General features: G+C 34.5%; 1 protein-coding gene across 3 annotated transcripts in view; it reads left to right on the forward strand.

The window, feature by feature from the left end:
• The window catches only part of DYM (dymeclin), a 275,896-nt gene that overhangs the window by 96,028 nt on the left and 158,970 nt on the right, over positions 1 to 20,898 (forward strand). For all 3 annotated transcript variants that reach the window (XM_081078951.1, XM_081078952.1, XM_081078950.1), the window contains exons 9-11: positions 11,916 to 12,098; positions 15,332 to 15,510; positions 17,333 to 17,458. In XM_081078951.1, the coding sequence (XP_080935077.1) occupies positions 11,916 to 12,098; positions 15,332 to 15,510; positions 17,333 to 17,458 (488 nt within the window). The remainder of the gene's footprint in view (positions 1 to 11,915; positions 12,099 to 15,331; positions 15,511 to 17,332; positions 17,459 to 20,898) is intronic.

Genomic DNA, 20,898 nt, shown 5'->3' on the forward strand with positions numbered 1-20,898 from the left:
TCCTCAGCTGAAGAAGGAGTGAATGGTTATATCTGGTTAAAGCTTGTTGAAAGGTACTTATGTTTCTCTTCCATCATTAATACACATACCTAATCTTTGTTTTTTTACCTCAACCTAGTAGATGGAAGGATGGCATGGTGCTGAGGAATTAAAGACCATGTATGGGGAAATGTGGGGACAGGGCTTTTTTGGTTTGAGGACAGGGACTCCTGTGGGGGTATATACACTTAGAGCTGTGATGTGAGGATTTATCTTCAAGTGGGGCCGGATTTCTCCAACGTAACCACATCCATGCAACCACCATGATTTTGTCTTATGTGAGTGCAGCTTGAATTCCAATATACTTACTTCACTTTTCCAGTATTTTAAGTGTATTTGTTCAGTCATTAACACTAAGTGGTGAAGTCCTTGAAAATTGTGAGATTGAATTGCTAGTTATGTGTGTTTTTTAATACATGTAACTATTGAAGCTTTTAAAAAGTTCAGTGCATAACCATTCCTCACATCATCAGGGAGCAGTGCATCAGATTTTGGGGAAACACTAGAAGCTGACATTGGGGCAGATGGAATGAAGTTACCTGGAACCAGATACGGATGGGCCTGTTCAGAGGAAGGGCTGTCTGTCCTCTTAACTCCCAATGCCCCTTTCTTATTTTATGGATCACAGTTAATTTGCCTAATGTTTTTGCATGTGCTTATGAGATAGGATTATCTCTGAAGACGCTAGATTTCTTACTCATTTTGTTTTTTCCTTTCTGCTTTACAGTTTAATATAGTTCCTGGCTCATCTTAGGTTCTCATAAATGTTTATTTTAGGGACGTGTGAGTCTAGAGTTTTACTGAGACAGATGAATTTTATTGTTTTCTTTTTGAAAACAGGTATCATCTTCATAAATACCTAATTATTTCAGTAGATTTAAAAGAAATTTTCCCTAACAGTTGTTTTCTTTTCTTAAAGGAATAAAAATTTTAAAAAGTTCCATATGACTTATATTATGCCAGATTATAAATCAGAGATTCTGACAGATTTCAAACTACAAAGGTGGATAAAATGTCTTACTGTGCAATTAATTTTTAAAACATTTTTCTCTGTTCTTTTATGGAGTATTTTTCTTTTTTTTTTTTTTTGAGATGGTCAAAGCATTCCTTTTGGGACACAGGATGGGGGCAATAATATCATGTTGTTCTGTGTTAGTAAAATTGAATTTGACTAAAAACTTTCAGGAACTAGCAGTCACCAGAAGAGTGCTTTAAATGTAAACACATGTAAAACAGTGAAATTATTAGTGACTGTTTCCCCCTTTCCTAGCACTGTAGTGTGATTGGACATAATTCAAGATTGTGTATGTTGCTGTTTTACAGTTATTTTAAAATAACAAAAGTAATTACTAGAGATCATGTTTTCTTAACACGTAAGTTGATTACATAGAAAAAGAGGTACTTGAGGACTCTGCCCTTTAATAAAGATATAACATGAAATATGATTTTTCTTTCATCAAACGAACATTTTAATATATTTTTTTTAAGAAATATTGTCCTAAGGATATCCTGTGAACTTTTTTCAATTTATGTTTTCTTTTGTACTACATGCTCATTTTAGTAATCAAAGCGTTCTATAATGAGCAAAACAAATCACTTTTAGTTCCGGTAATCAAAGATAACTACTTTGAGCATTGTGGTATATACCTGTCATCATCATCTAAATTAAAGGGATGCATACTGTTTTTTCTATTTCTTAATGGTAAACATTTTTATTTAAGTGTAACATACAAAAGAGTGCACAATTAGTATATAGCTCAATTTATTGTCATCAAGTGAATGAACACATGTACTTACCAATCAGGTCAGGTAATTCCAGTACCCCCGAAACGTTTCTCACGCATTCTCCCATTCCCTCTTCTAATCACTGTCCCCTACCAATGGCAGAGGAAACCACTATCCCAACTTCTAGTACTACAGATTAGCTTTGAACTTTATATAAATGGAATCATATGCTATGTGTTCTTTTGTGTCTTCCTTCTCTTGCTTATTTGTGAAATTCAGCCAAGTTTTTACACGAAGCATAGTTCATTTTTATATATTATTTATATATATAATACATATTTATATATAATATATATTTATATATATTATATAATATATATTTATTATATATAATTATATATTAATTATAATATATTATATATTATATTATTATATATTTTTTATTTTATATATATTATAAATATATATATTTTATATATTATATATAATATATAATATTATATTATTATATATATTATATTATATATATAATATATAATATATATATATTATTTTATATATATTATATATTATTCCATTTTAAGACTACCCCACATTTTATTTATCCTTTATATTGTAATGTGTATTCGATTTATTTCCAACTTTCGGCTTTTAAAATAATGCTGCTATGTACATTCTTTTACATGTCTATACACATGTATAAGTTTTTTGTTGGGTATAAAAATGAGTGGATTTGCTCGATATTAGTTGTGCATTATTCAACTGTAGTAGTTATAATTAAACTATTTTCCAAAGTATTTGCCCCAATTTACACTCTCACTAGAGTATATGAGAGTTCCAGTTGCTCCACATCCATGCCAATACTATTTTGGAGAGGGAAAGGATAGAGTTGAGATTATTGAGATATAATTTGTATACAGTAAAATTTCCCTGTTGTATACACATTTCTATTAGTTTTAACAAGTACATACTGTCACATAATAACCACCATAATGAAGATATTGAACACTTCGATCACCCCAGAAGACCCCTTGTGTCTCTTTGTAATCAAACCCTGACAGCCAGCCCCTCCAATGTAGTTTATACAGTGCAGATATCTACCACTTAACATCGGTAATCCATTCATGAAAATTAGACATTCTGCTAAAAATGCTAATCTGGAACCTATTTACCATTGTTTTAAGTTTTAACAATTACAATATATACAATAACCCAAAATATTCAGCTAGTTTCCTAAAGTACACTAAAGGCCTATATTTAAGTAGCAAAACAGTGTGTTTTATATAAAATGCTTAAATGGTGGTTTCTTGATCAAATAATGATTGTGAACAAACAGTTGCTTTGTAAATAGTAGCATATTCTTTTCCATTCTAGTCAGTTTTTTCCTCACCTATTTTGCACCCTTTGCCAGAATTTTCTTTAACACCTTTTCAGCTTTTGCCTCCAGTGTATAACATTTAACAAAACAAAGGCTCAACGTGAAAGATCTGTGGAAACCTGTTTAGTCTGCGTGCCCATTGCCGGAGATGACTCACACTGGCGCTTATGCTGTGATGCTCTCTTAGTACCAAGAACATCTGAGACATGCGTCTCCTTTTTTTACACTCAGTTCAGTTCTCAAAATGTCAACAATTCTGCCATACCAATTATATTTGTAATGAAACTTGATCCCCCCACACATTGTTTTATTTAAAATGTTTTGAGTTTTAGAGATATACATATAAAAGATTATTTTATAAAAATCAGTTTAAAAGCATTAAACTGAGTGATATATTCTAGGAAGTTTGGATATTAAAAACTAGATGACATTCTGAGAAAATGTTAACCTTGTTGATATTCTGGGTGATATGCCTGGATTTTCTAACCATGGGCTTAGTTTTCAATTCTGTTGAATACATCACAATTAACCAATTCTTTCTTATTGGCATTTAACTGTATACATTTTTGCTGAGTCTTAAGATGAGCAGCCTTTTAATTTGTCTTCATATTCATTCCGTAGAATAAATTGTAAAACTGGACTTGCTGGGCCAAGAAATCTGCATATTTTTAATACTTGTGATACACATTGCCAGATTTTCCTTTATAAAGATTGTGCCCATTTACAATCCTACCACTAGTGTCTGAAAGTACACATCTCCTAGTAACCTCATCAGCAGTAAAGTATTATAATTTTAAATAATAGGATTACAGCCAATTTTTGACACCTATATTTAGAACTTTAAAAATAATATACATTTCCTTTAAATAGCAAATGTAAAACTATATTTATAGACTTTTAAAATATCAAATATGAAATCTGTGTTATTACATATTTTGGAAAGTGAAGTAAAAAAATAAAGTGAAATAAGTAAATAAAGGAACAAATTAATTTTGTAAGTTGGAGCCTTCCAAAGAATATAAAACATGAAAAAGATATATAGCTCTTTTCCATCAAGAAGTCCACAGGAACACTTGTGCGTATGTAGCATACTTTAGTCAAAGTCAGACAGTGGTAGGTGCAGTAATAGAGATGTAACCAAAGTTCTGTGAGAGCAGAGAAGAGAGAATAGTTATTTTTTGCTTCAGGTATTAGAATGAACGGATGTGATTTGGACCTTGAAGGATTTTCCAAGCAAACAGGAAAGTAAAGAGAAATGGAAGAAATTTTTAGAAAGGAAGGAAGTGCAATTGCATGTTTGGTTGACTTTGTAAACTTATAAAAAAGTCCATAAACCAATGGTCAGTTCTATTCATTGATTTCTAAACTTTTTTTTCTTCAAGGATCATCATGACATTTAGGTAACATTCTTTTCTCTCCCACAAACTTATTGCAATTTATTTATTTTTTCTCTCTGCTTCATGGCCTCTGTTTCGCCTTAAACTGTAAACTCCATTGATACAGCATCACTTTCTATGTGATGCTGTGACTAATCCAGTTTCTTGCATTTTGCCCAGTTTGTAGCAGGCCTTAATAAATGATGACTTGAATGAATAAAATGCACAGGTAGTCAGTATATATTTGGTTACAGTAATTTTTCTGTGCAGCTGGAATATAGGTTAGCTGAGACCCTTTGAAAGAAATCGACTTCAAAGAAGCTATAATCATTAGACCATTATTTTCTCCATGCAGATGTTCCTAACTGATGATGGAATCATTCTGTATTTTGACTGTATCAATGTCAGTATCCTGGTTGTGATATTGTACTGTGGTTTTGTAAGATATTACCTTTAAATAAAACTGGATAAAGGGTACATGGGATCTCTCTCTAATTTTTACAAGAGCATATTTATGCTAAAACGTTCTTAAAAATTATGATGGGCAACGAATTTTTTAAATTTCTGATTTGTTACAAAAAGTCTCTAACCAAGTGATGTTCTGAAACTTTAAGTACGCAATTGTATTATTTAGGATATTGGTTTGGCTTTAGAGATCTGGTACCAGTGGCTTAAACAAATGGCTTCAAGAAGGTTTGCATCTCTCTCAAGTGACTGTAAGTTGGTCCAGGCAGGTTTGCTTCATGAGGTCATCCAGGGGCCAGAGTTCCTCCTATCTTGTTTTGCCAGTCTCCTGGGTAGTGTCCTCATGCACAAAGTCAAATGCCTCTGTGCCACGTTGCTGGGATTCTGCAAGGGTGAGGATATGAAGAGAAAACAGCTTTCTTTTAAGGATATAACTGAAAACTTGCATATACTACTCTCAGTGATATCCCGTTTGCTAGATTTTAGTCACTTGGCCGTAGCTTGCTGTGAGGAAGATTGGGAAATGCTGCCCTGTCCAGCTTTAAATCCCTGGACATTTTATTTAAAAAGGAAGAAAAGGAACAAGGTGTTGGAGTCAGGTAGCTAGCGGACTCTGCCACAAAATTTACCCTGGAATGCATGTTCAGTACCTTTATTGGTGACCCTGTCTTCCCTTATTACTTCACTACACTTGTATAGGAAAAGCATGAGTATTTTAAATAATATGTGTGTTGGATCGTTATGGCAATTAAAATTGGTTTGTAGTTGTTTGAATGCTCATCTACCCTGTCTGCTATTAACTTCCTCAAAAGCAAGGTATGATTTTTTTCTACTTTGTATTTTTGGTACCTGGCATAGGGCCTAACCCTAATAGGCACTCATTACATGTTTATTGACTGATTCTCCTTTTATCTGTGTTGATTGAAATGTCTGTAGTAGAATTTTCATCCGTGCTTCTAATAGCTGACCTGCCTTCTCCTTACTTCTTTCATGATATCTGGTTTGTGACAATATTACAGGTTCAAGTATATGAATATGACCCTTTTCCAGATTATTATAACTATGGATGACTGTTGTATAGTATTTTTTTGTATAGTTCTGATTGAACAATTAGTGTTTTGTAACATATTTGTTAGACATAAGAATTCAATTATGGTTTGGCAAGTAGCACGTTTATTAATGTGAAAAAATAATTTTGTTGTCTTAATAAAATAATGTTTATTATTTTGTAATGTTGGAGTTCAACATTTTTTAAAATGAGAGTTCTTTTTTTCCACCATGATGATTATTTTTATTGATGTTTTAGTTTGTCACACTTTGTATCTTCCTCACATTTTTATTGTTAAGGATGAATACTGTTGAATCACTACTTTGAAAAAAATTGAATCATCAACACCACATTTGTTGTTTTAGTTAATTTCAGTACTTTTTAGTTAGCTGAATTTTATTTTAAGAGTTTATTTGGAGGACCTGAGGGATACAATTAAAAAACTTTGGAGACGATCCTTAATTTGGTTTTTAGAACAGAAGGAAATATACTGTAACTTTCCCTTATTTTTCTGGAAGAGAGAAGGTTTTTTTGCCCACAGGAAAATGCAATTCCACTAAGATTCTTGGGTCATAGATCATAGGCTTGGATCAGCAAAAAGAAATGAACTTTTGGAAGAATTCTGGTCCAGTATCATGGGCCAGTTTAAACTACAATGTAGGCAATGGCAGGCTGCCTCCTTTCTCCCTATAAGGAAAGGCATTATAGCAGTCATATTTACCAGAGAAAGGAAGGAGGGCTGTGTTTGTGGGTGGAGTAGGGTGATAGCTTCTCGATAAAATGTTGATTTATCTGACATTGTAAGCAGCTTCTCAGCCCTCTTGGAAAAACTTGAAGGGGAAAAAAAAGGAGAGTGAAGTGTGTGAAAAGAGAATCAGAATTTTGTTTGTGAAATTTGTCCAGTGGTAGTCAATTCTTATTTCTCCTAGGAGTGAACATGCACCGCTGTGAAGAGAAGCCAAAAAACCCTCAAACACTTATATTTTACCTTGGAGAGCATTTTGTGATTATTTTTGTTGCAGATTGAACTTTCTAATTGTATTTTTCTTTGCTTGCCATCCTGGAACATATAGTGGTGCATATAGGGGTAGACAGTTATGGAGCATATTCTGAGTGGAAGGAAGCGACTGAAAAATTTTTTTAAAGGTTAAGATAAACAAAATATCAAACCAAAGTAAAGAATACTTTGCTATTGAGTATACTTTCTTATACAATTTATTATTATTTTTTTAATTTAAGGAGGGCACAGCTCACAATGGCCTATGCGGGGATCGAACTGGTGTCATTAACACCATGCTCTAACCAACTGAGCTAACCGACCACCCTTCTTATATAATTTTTGATTTCCTTATTAAATGCCTCAAGTTTCTCAACTATATTTTGAACATTATTTTGAATAAATTTAAATTTGTGATGTGTAATGATCAGTTATTAGTTGATAGTGTTTATACAAATATCCAGATTTTTCTAATGAAAAGGATGGAGCACAGTACTTAACAGAAACTTTTCTGTCTTCCCTCAATCATCTTAAAATTCTTCCTACATTATTAATAATAGTTTAAAAAATACTTGCTGTTGATTTGTTTGGCTGGGCCCCAGTTTGCTTGTATCTACACTGAAGGTTTATACCAGGTAGGCCAGGCACTTTGAGGTTCCCTATGTTCTCTCAGGACCTCTGAAACTTGGGCGGGTAGGCTGTTTACCCCCTGCCCTTCCAAATAACAGCTTCTGAAGACTTAGTCGTGAAATCATTCTAGTGAGTCACAGAAAAAGTTTGAGATTTTCAGGACCACAATTATGTAAGAAAGGATATATTGATAGGATATCTATGAGGTAGTTTCACACCATGTGTTCTATAAAAAAATGCAAAATATTAGAAATGCACAAGTGTTCACACTGAGTTTGCAATATAAAGAAGAAATAAAAATTATCTGCCTGCGTTAGTTGGAAAACTCAAATCTATCAGTTTTTTATTATTATTTTTTATTGAGGAATATTGGAGAACAGTGTGTTTCTCCAGAGCCCATCAGCTCCAAGTAGTTGTCCTTCAATCTAATTGTGGAGGGTGCAGCTCACTGGCCCATGTGAGAATCAAACTGGCAACCATGTTGTTCAGAGCTCGCGCTCTAACCAACAGAGCCATCCGGCCGCCCCAAATCTATCAGTTTTGCTTAACTTGCTATCCATGTTAAATTCATTTACAAAAGCATTTCTTAACAAAGTTGCTCTTATAAAAATGGCATCTGCCCATTGTAATAAGTAATATTAAAATATCATGCCCATTGCCACCATACTAGATCTGATCAGCATTAATATGTTGGTGACTACCCCTCCAAAAATTGTCACGAGGTGCTTTTTAAAAATAAAAACCATAAGGGTGTATCTCTAGCTCCAGTGTGTTCATCACATTTTCTAGGGTTGGTGACCAGGAATTTTTCTTTTTTCCCTTACTTCTTTCCTTATTATTTCTGAATTGCTTAAATTATACTTGAATATATCTGTGTTATAAATGAATCAAACAAGTAAACACTAAACAAAATACGAAACACCTTCAAATCATCTTCACTCCTCCTCTCTTCTTTATGATCAGAGGTAACCACTGTCAACAGTACACCCCACCAGGCACCTGTAGGTGCATTTCCATTCATAGATACATTGATTTACAATTTTTTAAGAAAGGGGGCTTTTGTGTGTGTGCGTGTTGTATGATTTACCTTTCACTTAATGTTATGCTGATGAGTTTTTTCCATACTTTACATAACCTAGACTGATTGAATCTCTATTGTTTAGTTGTTTTAATTTTGTTATTTGGCATTTATTTTTAAAGAAATACATGAAACGAATATATTATTGCAGAAAAGTTAACTATACAAATAAGGCAAGTCCTTGAATTCCATGCCAGAGGTAATTTCTGTTACCAGTATGATGCACACTTTGTCCTTCCTGTTTATAAAACACACCCACGTACGCAAATATACATATATTTGGCGAGTGATTTTTAAATTATTAACCTCAATTTTTCAGCAACCTTTTTTTTTTCTTTTGTAAGATTTTATTGGGGAAGGGGAACAGGACTTTATTGGGGAACTGTGTGTACTTCCAGGATTTTTTCCAAGTCAAGTTGTTGTCCTTTCAACCATAGTTGTGGAGAGCGCAGTTAAGCTCCAGGTCCAGTTTCCCTTGTTAGTTGAAGGGGGCACAGCCCACCATCCCTTGCGGGAGTCGATCTGGCAACCTTGTGGTTGAGAGAACCCACTGGCCCATGTGGGAATTGAACCAGCAGCCTTTGGCGTTAGGAGCATGGAGCTCCAACCGCCTGAGCCACCGGGCCGGCCCTCAGCAATTTTATTTATTTTTTTTAACTTAACTGCATACCATAGAGATATTTCCTTGTGAATCCATAGATATCTACCTCTGTATATTGTATTCCATAGTATGAATTAACCAGTTCATTAACCATTCGCTCTTGGTGAACATCTACATTGTTTTTATTATCTGAAAATTACAAGCAAATTACGGAAGTATTCCTGTTCATGAATCTTTGTGTACCTGTTCAGATGGTCTCTAGCACAAGAAAAAAAAATTGGTGGATTGACAGAGATGTACACTTTTAATTTAATGAGAACTGGCAAACGTCTTCCAAAATTTCAGTACCATTTCGATCCCTCACTGTTGGTAATTTTCTGAACCTTTAACCACACTGGGTGTTGTAAATCTTTTAAAAACTTATATTCTCATGGATCATCTCATTGTATAAATTAATTAACTTTCTCTTTTCATTGCTTTGGAACTTTTATTGCCTATTTTTGTTTTGAACTGTTAGCTTTCTTTCTCCTGCTGATTTGCAGGAGGTCTTTTTAAAAAAATAAATATTCTTTTTTGTTTTATATGTTGCATATGTTTTCTCCATCTCTGTTATTTGTCTTGTTTGTGATCCAGTGAATTACATAAATATTTACTTTTTAAGTAGTCAAATTACTATTTTTTATATCTTCTTGAATTTTGAGACAGAGGCTTTCTCAAGTCAAGGTTTATACATGTACTTCGATAATTCAGTACTGGGGAAATGATTAAATTCTATTGTCCCAAAGACATTTATAGAATTTTATCTTTTTCTTAGTGATTTGGAAACTACCTGTATCAGAAGGTTAATTCTCAAACACGTTTCTGAATGCATATCTGTTCCATTGAGCTATTTTAAATGAATAGAGCTTTATAAAAGTTTTGCTATTTAACTAGGAGCATTCCTTTCCAGATTAGTCCTTCCCAAAAATTTTTCTTACGTATTTTCACATCCAGCAATGTTTTACTTACACTGTATTATGAAGTATTACATAAATTCCTCTATTTTGATAGTGATTATACTAAATTTTAGATTAATTTAGGGTCAGTTTTGTAGTAGTCAGTCTTTTTGTCCAGAAATATGTTGTACCTCTATATTAATTCAGATCTCATATGACCTTGTCTGCCTAAAAGTCTTACACATTTCTTTTGTATTTATTCTTAAATATTTTACTGTATTTGTTGCTATTGTGATTGGACTTTCTAATTATTTATTGCTCATATATAGGCAGGCTTTTGTTTTCATATGTTGATTTTTAATACACTTTAATGCAGCATATCTAAAATATTATAATTTCAACATGTAATCAATATTAACACTTAGTGACAGATTTGTACTTTTTTTTTGTATTCAATCTTTGGGATTCAGTGTGTTATTTTATACTTATGGCACAATACAATTTGGACTACATATCTCCATTTCGAGTGCCCAAAAACCGGAGTAGCTACTCGATTGGATAGTGCACAAACAGATTGCTTGCAAATATTGAAATGATTTTCTTATTTATTTTATTGGTTCTTTTTTTCTTGCCTTAATGCCTTTTGCTTGGAGCACCAGCAATACAATGCTGATGTGGGTAATCTTAATGGAAATTCTCCCAATGTTTGACTACTGTGGATTTCTGATTAGATAGACTTTAGAAACCAAGAGGTTTGTTTCCGGTTCTAGTTTGTAAGAATTCTTTTTCTTTAAATTAAGATAGGTTTTACATTTAATCGAAAACAATTGGCCTCTATTGAGATTGCCGTATTTTCTTTTCCTCCATCCTTTTTAAATGAAGAGAAATAAATTAATAAATTATTTAATGGTGAACCATTCTTGCATTTCAGAGGCAAACCCTTCTTGATCATGATGCATTTATTCTTTTAAAATTTTCTCTTGGATCTCATCTTCTTTTCCCTGATTTGACCATCTCTATTCATTTCTCTGTTTTGTTTTAAATGCAGTCTTTATGCAGTTTCTATATCAAGGAGGTTTTTCTGGCTTTGTCAATTGAGTTTTGTAGATATGATTCATGTCTGTACTTTGGAACTGCTTATATAATATGAGAATTATCCATACTTTGAAGGTTTGGTAGACATACTCGTAAAAAAAAATCTGGAGTTGGTTTGTTTTTAGAGTTAGCTCTTTTACTCTTTGTTGCACTCTTCTAAGATTATTTGTCCATTCATACTTTTTTGTCTTTCAGGCCAATTTGGTATTTTTTGTTTTCCTAGATATTTTAACATTTTGCTTTGGTTTTCAAATTCTTATGAATATGCATATGTTTGAGATATAAAGAAAATATAGAAAGATATATTAGAAGCTTAATAGTGGTTGTCTATAGAAAGTGGGAATGGAATTATGGGAATAGGGAATAATATCGTCTTTTAAAATTTTATATCCTTGGGTAATATGACAATTTCCAAATAATAGACTTGTTTTACTTTCCTAATCAAAAAAGAGAGTGTTATTTCAAACTTTTAAATATGAAAAAGTGTAGAATATTATATATCATCTTACTAGTCCCAACACAACTTAACTGTATGTTTTCTTCTCAAGCTGGCCTCTGGACTGTCTTCACACTGGGCGGTGTGGGCAGCAAAGCAGCTGCCGCTCCAGCACTTGCTTCCCCTCTGGCCAACCAAAGTCTCCTGCTTCTGCTGGTGCTTGCCAACCTGACAGATGCTGCAGACGCACCAAACCCCTACCGACAGGCCATTATGTCCTTTAAGAACACACAAGGTTTGTGGTGTTTTTTTCTCTGAATATTCTTTCTAATGAGGAAAGAGTGCATTGTTTACCCCATGCTGTTTATTGTCTTCTAGTTGTGAAGATGACTGTCGATTTGTATATTTTCATATTGGTTACAGATGAGAATAACGAAGGTTTTTCTGTCTATATTCTTAGGAAGGTCAAATAAATCTTAGATGACAGCTATGGTTCCTTATATCCATTTAAATTTACATTTATTTCAGAGATAACCAAGCCAGCATGTGTTTAATTTGATCCTCCTGTCCTACCTGTTAGGGATAAAAATTAACCTGGAAAACGCCAAATGATAGGTTGTTTGAAATTTTTCATTTAAAGTCTATATTCCAGTTGGAGTTTTATTAAACTAAAAATTAGAACAGAATTCAGCAAACATTTTCTTCAAAGGGGCAGGTGGCTTGGCGGGGCCATGTGGTCTCTGTCACCACCTTTTAACTCTGCTGTTGTAGCACAAAAGCAGGCATAGATAATACATAAGCGAGTGAGCCTGGATGGTTCCGGTAAAACTTTATTTCCAGAGCAGGCAAGGGGGCTGCCTCTGGGCCATAACTTGTCAAACCCTGAAGTAGAACATGAGCAGATAGTTCCATGTTGCAACAGTAATCTTTTATTTAAAAATTATACTCTAGGGGCGGCCAGATGGCTCAGTTGGTTAGAGCACAAGCTCTTAATAGCAAGGTTGCTGGTTCGATTCCCACATGGGCCAGTGAGAAGGAACAGCTTGAGCTTAGAGCTGGGCCACTGGTGGGCAGCCAGTTAGCTCCGTGGTTAGGTGCTCATAACACCAAGGTTCCCAGTTCAAGTCCCGTATGAGCCAGTGAGCTGCACCCTCCACAACTAGATTGAAAACGACTTGACATCCTGAAAAAACACACTGTTTCCCAATATTCCTCAATTTTTAAAAAAATTATACTCTAAAGCAAGAATAATATGGTAGCTAGATTGTCAAGACATATCCAATACTAATATAATTAAGATGAGTAAGAAGAGCTGTTCTAATATATGTTCCTTACAGACAGTAGATGAGTGTTCCAGTTAATTGTGGCTTTGTCAATTCTGGCATTATTATTTGCAAGGGAATAGGGAGTCTCTAATAATTTGATAGCTAAAAAATGAAAACTAATGTATCTAATAGTATATTTCTATTCCCATTACTATAGTCACTTTAGTGATAGTGTGGCTTAATGGTTAAGAAAGCATGTTTTGGAATCAAGCAGACCTGACTTCATGCCACACTTCTGTCACTTCAGTGCTGTGAGGCTTTTCATAACTTTCTTAATCTCAATAAGCCTCAATGACTTTGTTGGTAAAATGGAGATAATGTCTCTAAGAGTACTTGTATAAGTACCAAGCAAGGTAAGGTTTTTAGACGATTAGCTCAGCTTTTTGCAACGTAGCAGGTGTTCATTACATGGTATCTGCTATTGTTACGTTTGCTGTTCTAGCCAAATGTTACTATTTGGGGTTGAACCTCCCTGCAATTATCATCTTTTGGGAGACTGTGTGGTATAGCCATTCAGAACATTGGCTGTAGTTATGCTGAGCTAGGTTCGTGTCCCAGTTTTTATTCTGTAAATACTAGTTTATTTGTGAAGCAGGGATTATGATCTCTGCCTCACAAGGTCCTTACAAGAATTAAATGAGCATCCATCATGGTGTACCGACTCACTGAATTATTAGCTAGTAATGTATAGATGTTGTGAATCCACAAACACCCCACACATTCCATTTGCAGTCAGGTATAATACAGGTTGGCGAACGTGTTACTTTGCTTCCATTGTAAAGAGGTAGTGTGCCCCAATCTTCCTCCATCCAGTCTTCTGTAGTTTCTAATATTTGCATACTCAGCATATGCAGCACTTCTGTTTGCCATCCCTTGCAAAAATATGAAGTCAGCCACACAAAACAATTATTTTGTAAGTGTCAAAGATACAGAGTTAGGGTTGAAAAATAACCACTATTCGAAATGTGGCAGGAAAAGTTGAGGGCATTTTGTAGTAAAGTTGACGACATTTTTTTAGATGCACTCTTCTCACAGACGTAAAGGTTAGAAAGAAAAATCTGAGAGGCATAGGCCTGTGCCATTAAAGATTGTGTTAGCACACATTTCTTTTCCATTAAGAGCACAGCATTTGGCAATGTTAAAGCAGTGTTTTTAAAGTTTACTGTGTTTTGGGGGGATTTTTTTGCTAGTGGTTCTGTCTTTTAAAAAAATTCTTGGTGCTTACTTATCAAAACTCATTAAAATATCACCTGTTCATGCTATTATGTTCCACTGATGAGGTTATAATTTTCTCTAGAGTCAATTGACCCATTTTTACTTCAGTTTTGACTTTCCAACCTTGCTTGCTTCAGTTTCTAAGTAAATCCAGTAAACTGTAAGAAAGAGGCTATGTCAGTTTGGGCTAGCAAGAATTTTCTAGCCAAATTATATACTGTATCCTATCTATTTTCTTCGTAGATGGATTATTGACATTGGTGAATACTTCATCTAGGATTATTCATTCAAAAACATTAACTTCATGATAGATTGTTCTTTTTAACCCTCTCTTATAAGAGAATTTTCTGTTTTACGTAGAAACTTTTATATTCTTTGTCTGTCGATATTTTTATTTAGGACTTGGTGGTCATCTTATTTTGGTAACAAAACTCAAAGTCATGGTTAAATTGTTATATTAGAGGGCCTTTTGTCTAGCCCCATAGCTCTGTTTATTTAAGCTCATGTTTTTATAGCTAATTTTATTCAGCTATATTAATGTAAAAATCATAATGAAGTCAAATCACGTGACTTAGTTAATTTTTTAAAAAATATTTAACAATTTTTTAATAAAAATTTACTCTGGTAAGTGTTACTTGCACACATATTTATAATCATTGGAAAGCTGTGGTTTAGATAGTATCGAGAAATAAATTGTTCCAGTTTTTTCCTCTTTTTTTTGGTGAGAACATTTCAGTTCTACTCTCAGCAAACGTAAGTTGTATAATACAGTGTTACTAACTACAGTCACCATGTTTTATATTAACTCTTTTGTAAGTGAAACTTAACCTATAAATTGAAATTTTTGAATCTGAAATGTAGTGACTTATACAGAATTGATGGGAATTGAATTATATATGTTAGCAGGGCTTTTATTTTGTTTATATAAGGCACTGTCCAGAAAATACTGATGTAATATTTTAAAATTTTTGTGTTTTCTGTAATCCAGATAACAGTCCTTTCCCCTCGTCAATTCCACATGCTTTCCAGATTAATTTTAACAGTTTGTACACGGCTCTGTGTGAACAGCAGACATCTGATCAAGCAACTCTCCTCTTGTATACGTTGCTCCATCAAAACAGTAATATTAGAACATACATGCTGGCTCGCACAGATATGGAAAGTCTTGTAAGTATTGTACTAAACATTTCATGCCTTTTCTGTACTTTATAATATTTGAAAGAATAATTATTTTCCGCAGAGGGTATACTTAAAGGTGATGTTTGAGAGATTGATGGGGAGATGTCACCAGACGCAGGCAAAGGTAGGCATTTTACAGTGTAGGAACCAGAGTACATAGAGATGGCGTCACAGAATGAGAGAATACAGCAGCATGACAAGCTTCCCTGTCCTTTAAGTCTTTAACAGCCACCCACTGCCCATGATACAGCCTAATCAAGTTCTCTAAGGTGTACCCTCTGCCATTCTCAAGAAGATATTTATAACCTCTTGGTTCCTCTCAGCTGCTAACCGCCTGCCCACCAGGTCCATGCAACTAGTCACAATTACAGCATGTTCCTGATGAGAATGACTAAAAGAATAGGTGTTTTTTTCAGCTCAGTTTTTGAGGCGTCCCGTCCCTCTGACAGGCTTAGATTTTAGGGCTGCCTGAACTCAGTTCCTGGAGTGTTATAAGTAATTTTAAGGTACCATTGCCAGACATCACTTAAATGTACACGATTCTTCACTATGTGATTAAATGGGTTCCCAATTTTTGCTTATAGATTAAAAACTCCTATGGCAACTTCATTACAACTAATGTGTAAACATCAGTGCTTTTATTATATATTTGAAATACATAATATATAGATAACTATCGGCTATTAATAAAATTGTAAATATCCCTGAAGTAGCCAGGTGCTTGCTGTCTGCAAAAGAAATGTCCCCTTGGCACCATTTTTTTACAGGTTGATAGCAGGATTCACGAGGTATTTGGTAGCCATTTTTTCAGTGTTAAACATACTGTGTAAAATACTGAGTATTATAATACAGGATATGAGAATTCACTTGAAGAGCATATTCCATGTCAAATTGATAGAAAGGACCAAAAAATGTGATGAAAGAATTTTGCTTCCTTACCAGCTATATTTGGAAAACATTGGCTTAAATAGCAAAATTGAGTGTAACAATGTACAACTTATGTAAGTAAAAACTTGTAAAGAGAAGGCTTGTTTAATGATGGGTGAGTATAAGCACAGAGACAATTCTGAGAATGATGTGTCCTAAGGGAAATGATAGCAATAAGCAGGAAGCCTGTGACATCACCTGTTCTTCCATGGTAAAATGCTGGTATAGAGATGATGCAGGAAACAGTTGTCTATATATGATGATATACACCAGTGAAAAGTGAAAAGTTTTTGTTTTTATGTGGGAGGGTGGATGGGGGGGGGTTGTTTGTTTTAAAATTTTCTTGCATAGATTACTTTAATGTCTCATTTCTCTCTCTGACCTTTTGTCCTTCTTCTCTCTATAATAAATATTTGTTGAAGCTATGATTAGAAAATATGGGTAGGAAATTTGCTATGCTGATCTGATTTTGTTATTAACAGTTCTTTTATTCTATAATTTTTGCTATTAAGAAGGTAACATTTGACACATCACAGTGTTTCTAAGAATACTTGGTTGTGTGTAAGTACGCGTCAGGCTGGAGGCAGACCTGCCTCTCTATTCAGTGTCAAGTGTTGACCAGGAGCCGAAATGGTCCCTGCAAACCCAACCTTTAGGTAGCAGCAGACTTTGACAGAGGGTGATGATTTCCTCTACTGGTAGCCTAGCTATACATGTGGAAAACGCTTTCAGTCCGAGGCTGGTTTGTGTGTTGTTTTTCTCTAAAGAGGAAAAAGTAACTATGAAGTTAAAGCAAAAGGTAGATAATAAAAGTATAAAAGATTAAGACATTGGTCTTACAATAAAGTAATAGAAGTAGTAAATTAAAATTTATATTCCCTAGGTTTTACCAATTCTAGAGATTCTGTATCATGTTGAAGAAAGAAATTCACACCATGTGTATATGGCCCTTATAATTTTGTTGATCCTTACAGAAGATGATGGCTTCAATAGATCCATTCACGAAGTGGTAAGTTCCTATTACTTCGATTAAAGTTATACGGTTACAGAACAGACATGTCCCTCACTAAGATTTACTGTGGCCTTAGCATTTCTTCCTTCTTTTCCTTCTGGTAGTTGTTTGCACAAGAACCTAAATTCGAAATGGTGTCTTCAGATTTATGAAGTGGTGATTTTTTTCCTGAATGACTATTAACTACTATTAAGAACTCTCTCAGAATGGTTTCTTTAGTATTTGAGGCACATGTTTTTGCTGCCACTGGGTTCATTTTTCTTCTCCATTTCATTTCCACTTTTTAGTTGAGGCAGAAATTGTCCAACAGGTTTGCTCCTTGTATACAGAATGAGTGAAAGAATAGGGAACAAAGGGAAGAAGACAAATCAATTGTTTTATATTTTAAAAAAGAGTGTAACACTTTAAATTTTAGTTCTGTTGGTAAGTTCCATTACCAAACTGATTTTATCTTCCTGTTTGGTATTTTCTTTGTGTCCAAGTAATATATGTACATAGTTTAAAACTTATGTATAAGTACTAGGTTTTGGGTTTTTTTTTTACAATATTCTATTAGTTTCAGGTGAACAACATAATGATTAGACGTTTATATACCTTAACGAAGTGGTCACCACATTAAGTTTAGAACTCATCTGGCACCATACATAATTATAATATTATTGACTATATTCCCTATGCTTTACTTTACATCCCCATGACCATTTTTTATAACTGGCAGTTTGTACAGAAGCACTAGGTTTTAATGAAAAATAGCAGACCCTGTGTCTACTCTATTCCTAATTCCAGCTTTCAACTCTGTCAATGGTACAAATGCTTATATTGTTATTTCTTGATTTTTCAGATTTAGATATTCTAAATGGAAATGGAAGATGAATCATTAGCTCTCCTTCCTGCATATCTTGTGTTCTCCCTGAATTTCCAGCCCCCTTTCCAGCACATAGACTCTTTCCAACTTTCATCTTTTTTATCGCTTTTTGCTTAATTCAGCTTTTACATTATTATGATTATGTTAGCTGTTATTCTATGTTCAGATGGAGTGCATGATAATTGCATTTCCTTTCTTGTACACGTTGTCATCTTTCCATAGCACATCTTTGCTGTTTTTTATTCATGTACGAACCACTAATGCAACTCCTAATACTTCAGCAGAACCAAGAATCCCCTCTAAATCCATTAAAACAGATGGCAAATTTCTCCGTTCCGCTTTCTTCTTTGACTCCTGTTTTAGTCCACATTGGAGACTTTCCTCAAATATCTGGTGATCCTTGCTTATCTGTGTATATTTAGGAGGAAGGCACTAAAAAGTTGATTGGAAGTCTGTGTGTGGGTAGAACTTGTTTGCTATAACTTGCATTATATAGTCTTTCTCTGAGCGTCCTACTCTCTGTAGACCTTTTCTTTGGGCTGATGATTTTCTCAGAGTCCCCAGTCTCCTCGCTGTGAGGCCTAGTGGAAGATGGGGCTAGTGGTTTCACTCATAATTAGGTACAAACATTTTCTTTCCTCCATCAGTAGGGCTTTCGTGTCATCTTTTCTCTGATGTTCCATGACAACTTTTTTTTTGCTTCTTACATAGTGTGATCATCACTTCCACTAAAATTTAAGGAATCTTGACACTGTAGAAAGAGGACAAAACATACAGATTTCTTGATACTTATATTTAGTAAAGTACCACCAAAGAGAAAATATTTGTACTGCTTTAGTCAGTTTTTAAAATAGCCCCTATCTCTCTTTTGATAAGGAGTGAAAAATCAATATGATTTTTTAAAAGTGTAAAATAGAACTTTCACAAATTTTGAAGGTACAACTTATGATTTTTACATACGTATATACCTGTGTCATTCCCACCCAGGTCAGGTTATGGAGCATTTCTAGTCTAACAGAAGAGTCCTGATGCCCTTTCCTGGTCAGTACCCTACGTCAACCAGAGTTAACTACTACTCTTACTTTCCTTCCAATAGATTAGCTTTTGCCTCTCCTTGAATTACATTGTGTTCTCTTTTATATTGGCTTCTTTCAGTCAACATAGTATTGTTGAAATATACCCATGTTATTACATCATTAGTTCTTTATGTGTTATTCCATTGTTTATGTATATACAGGTAATACTATTTGTAAATCAGTATGTCACTAACAAGCATGAAATTTAAAATATCCATAACCATAATACCATTATTAATCCAACAAAATCAACAGAAATTTGATTTTGTTGATTACTAATACTCAATTCATTTTCTCCAGTTATCTTTAAAATGTCTTTTTTAACTTGGTTGGTTTGACTCAGTTTCCAAAGTTCACTTATTGCAGTTCGTTCTTAAGACTCCTTTTAATCTGTAACAGTTTCTCCCTTTCCCACTTTTGGCACCATTTATTTGTTGTAGAAACTGGGTTATTTGTTTAGTGGAATTTCCTACGTTTGTCTTTGGCTGATTATACCACCGTGTTATTTAACATGTACTTTCATCCTGTATTTCGTTTGTGTTAGTATTTAGAACAGAGGCTTGATTACATGTAGCACATAGATCTTTTAGATGAGTAAATTCCTCTACTTGCTTCCCAGCTTTTTTATAAATGAAAGTCTAGATTCGTTTGTTTTGAAAGGAGGTGGGACCTCCCTTTCAAGACACCCACCCCCTCAGCAGTTGAGAGTGATGGAGTTCTGTGCTCTGCATGGAGCCTGTCTTTGTGGAGAAGGCAGGCATCAGCCCAGAAGGCTTTTCATTTTCATGCATGGATATAGAAGAACGAGGCACCTTGACTCCCTGGGTAATGGAGAAAGGAAGTGGGAGTGACCTAAATGGCCTAAATGGTAGAGAACCTGAGGGGAGTTCTAGTCCGAGCCTTTTGGCTTTTCTGAACTTGACCCCCTTCATTGTGGCAGCCCGGAGCTGGCTGCGGCACTGCCCAATTTCTCTCTCTCTCTCTCATCCCTCTCATACCCGTCTCATACCCATGTTACAAATCTGTGGAACTGTGACAATTTAAGTTAGAAAATAGTTCTTGCTCCCCGAGCCCCACAGGTGAGCCCCAGAGCTGCCTGCTCGACTGAGTAGCCAGGCAGACAGGCAGACAGGCGGGCCTCTTCTTGAAGATCTTTACTTTGTGTTTTTTTCTGCTCCTGAACACAAGCGCGGAGGTTTTCTGTGTTTGTTGGGGCAGCTCTCCTTTTCAAGAGATTGCTTTGTTTTCTTATTGTTACTTTCAAACTGCTGAAGGCTGATTGTTTTTTCTGGTTTTTCTGTCAGTCTTGTCTTATCTGCCATACCTCTTTCAGATGTGTCTCCTTTTTGTCTACTAATGATATCCTCCTCTGTTGTCCAGACGCTTTTTTTTTTTTCAGTTTCTTTCTTTCATATTTAAGAAGGAAGGACAAGTAAACACATCAGTCACAGTTGGGCTATCTTGAACTGAAAGTCTCATAATTCACCTTTCTATGC

The sequence above is a fragment of the Rhinolophus hipposideros genome (genome assembly GCF_964194185.1).
Source record: "Rhinolophus hipposideros genome assembly, chromosome: 17".
NCBI lineage: Eukaryota > Metazoa > Chordata > Mammalia > Chiroptera > Rhinolophidae > Rhinolophus > Rhinolophus hipposideros.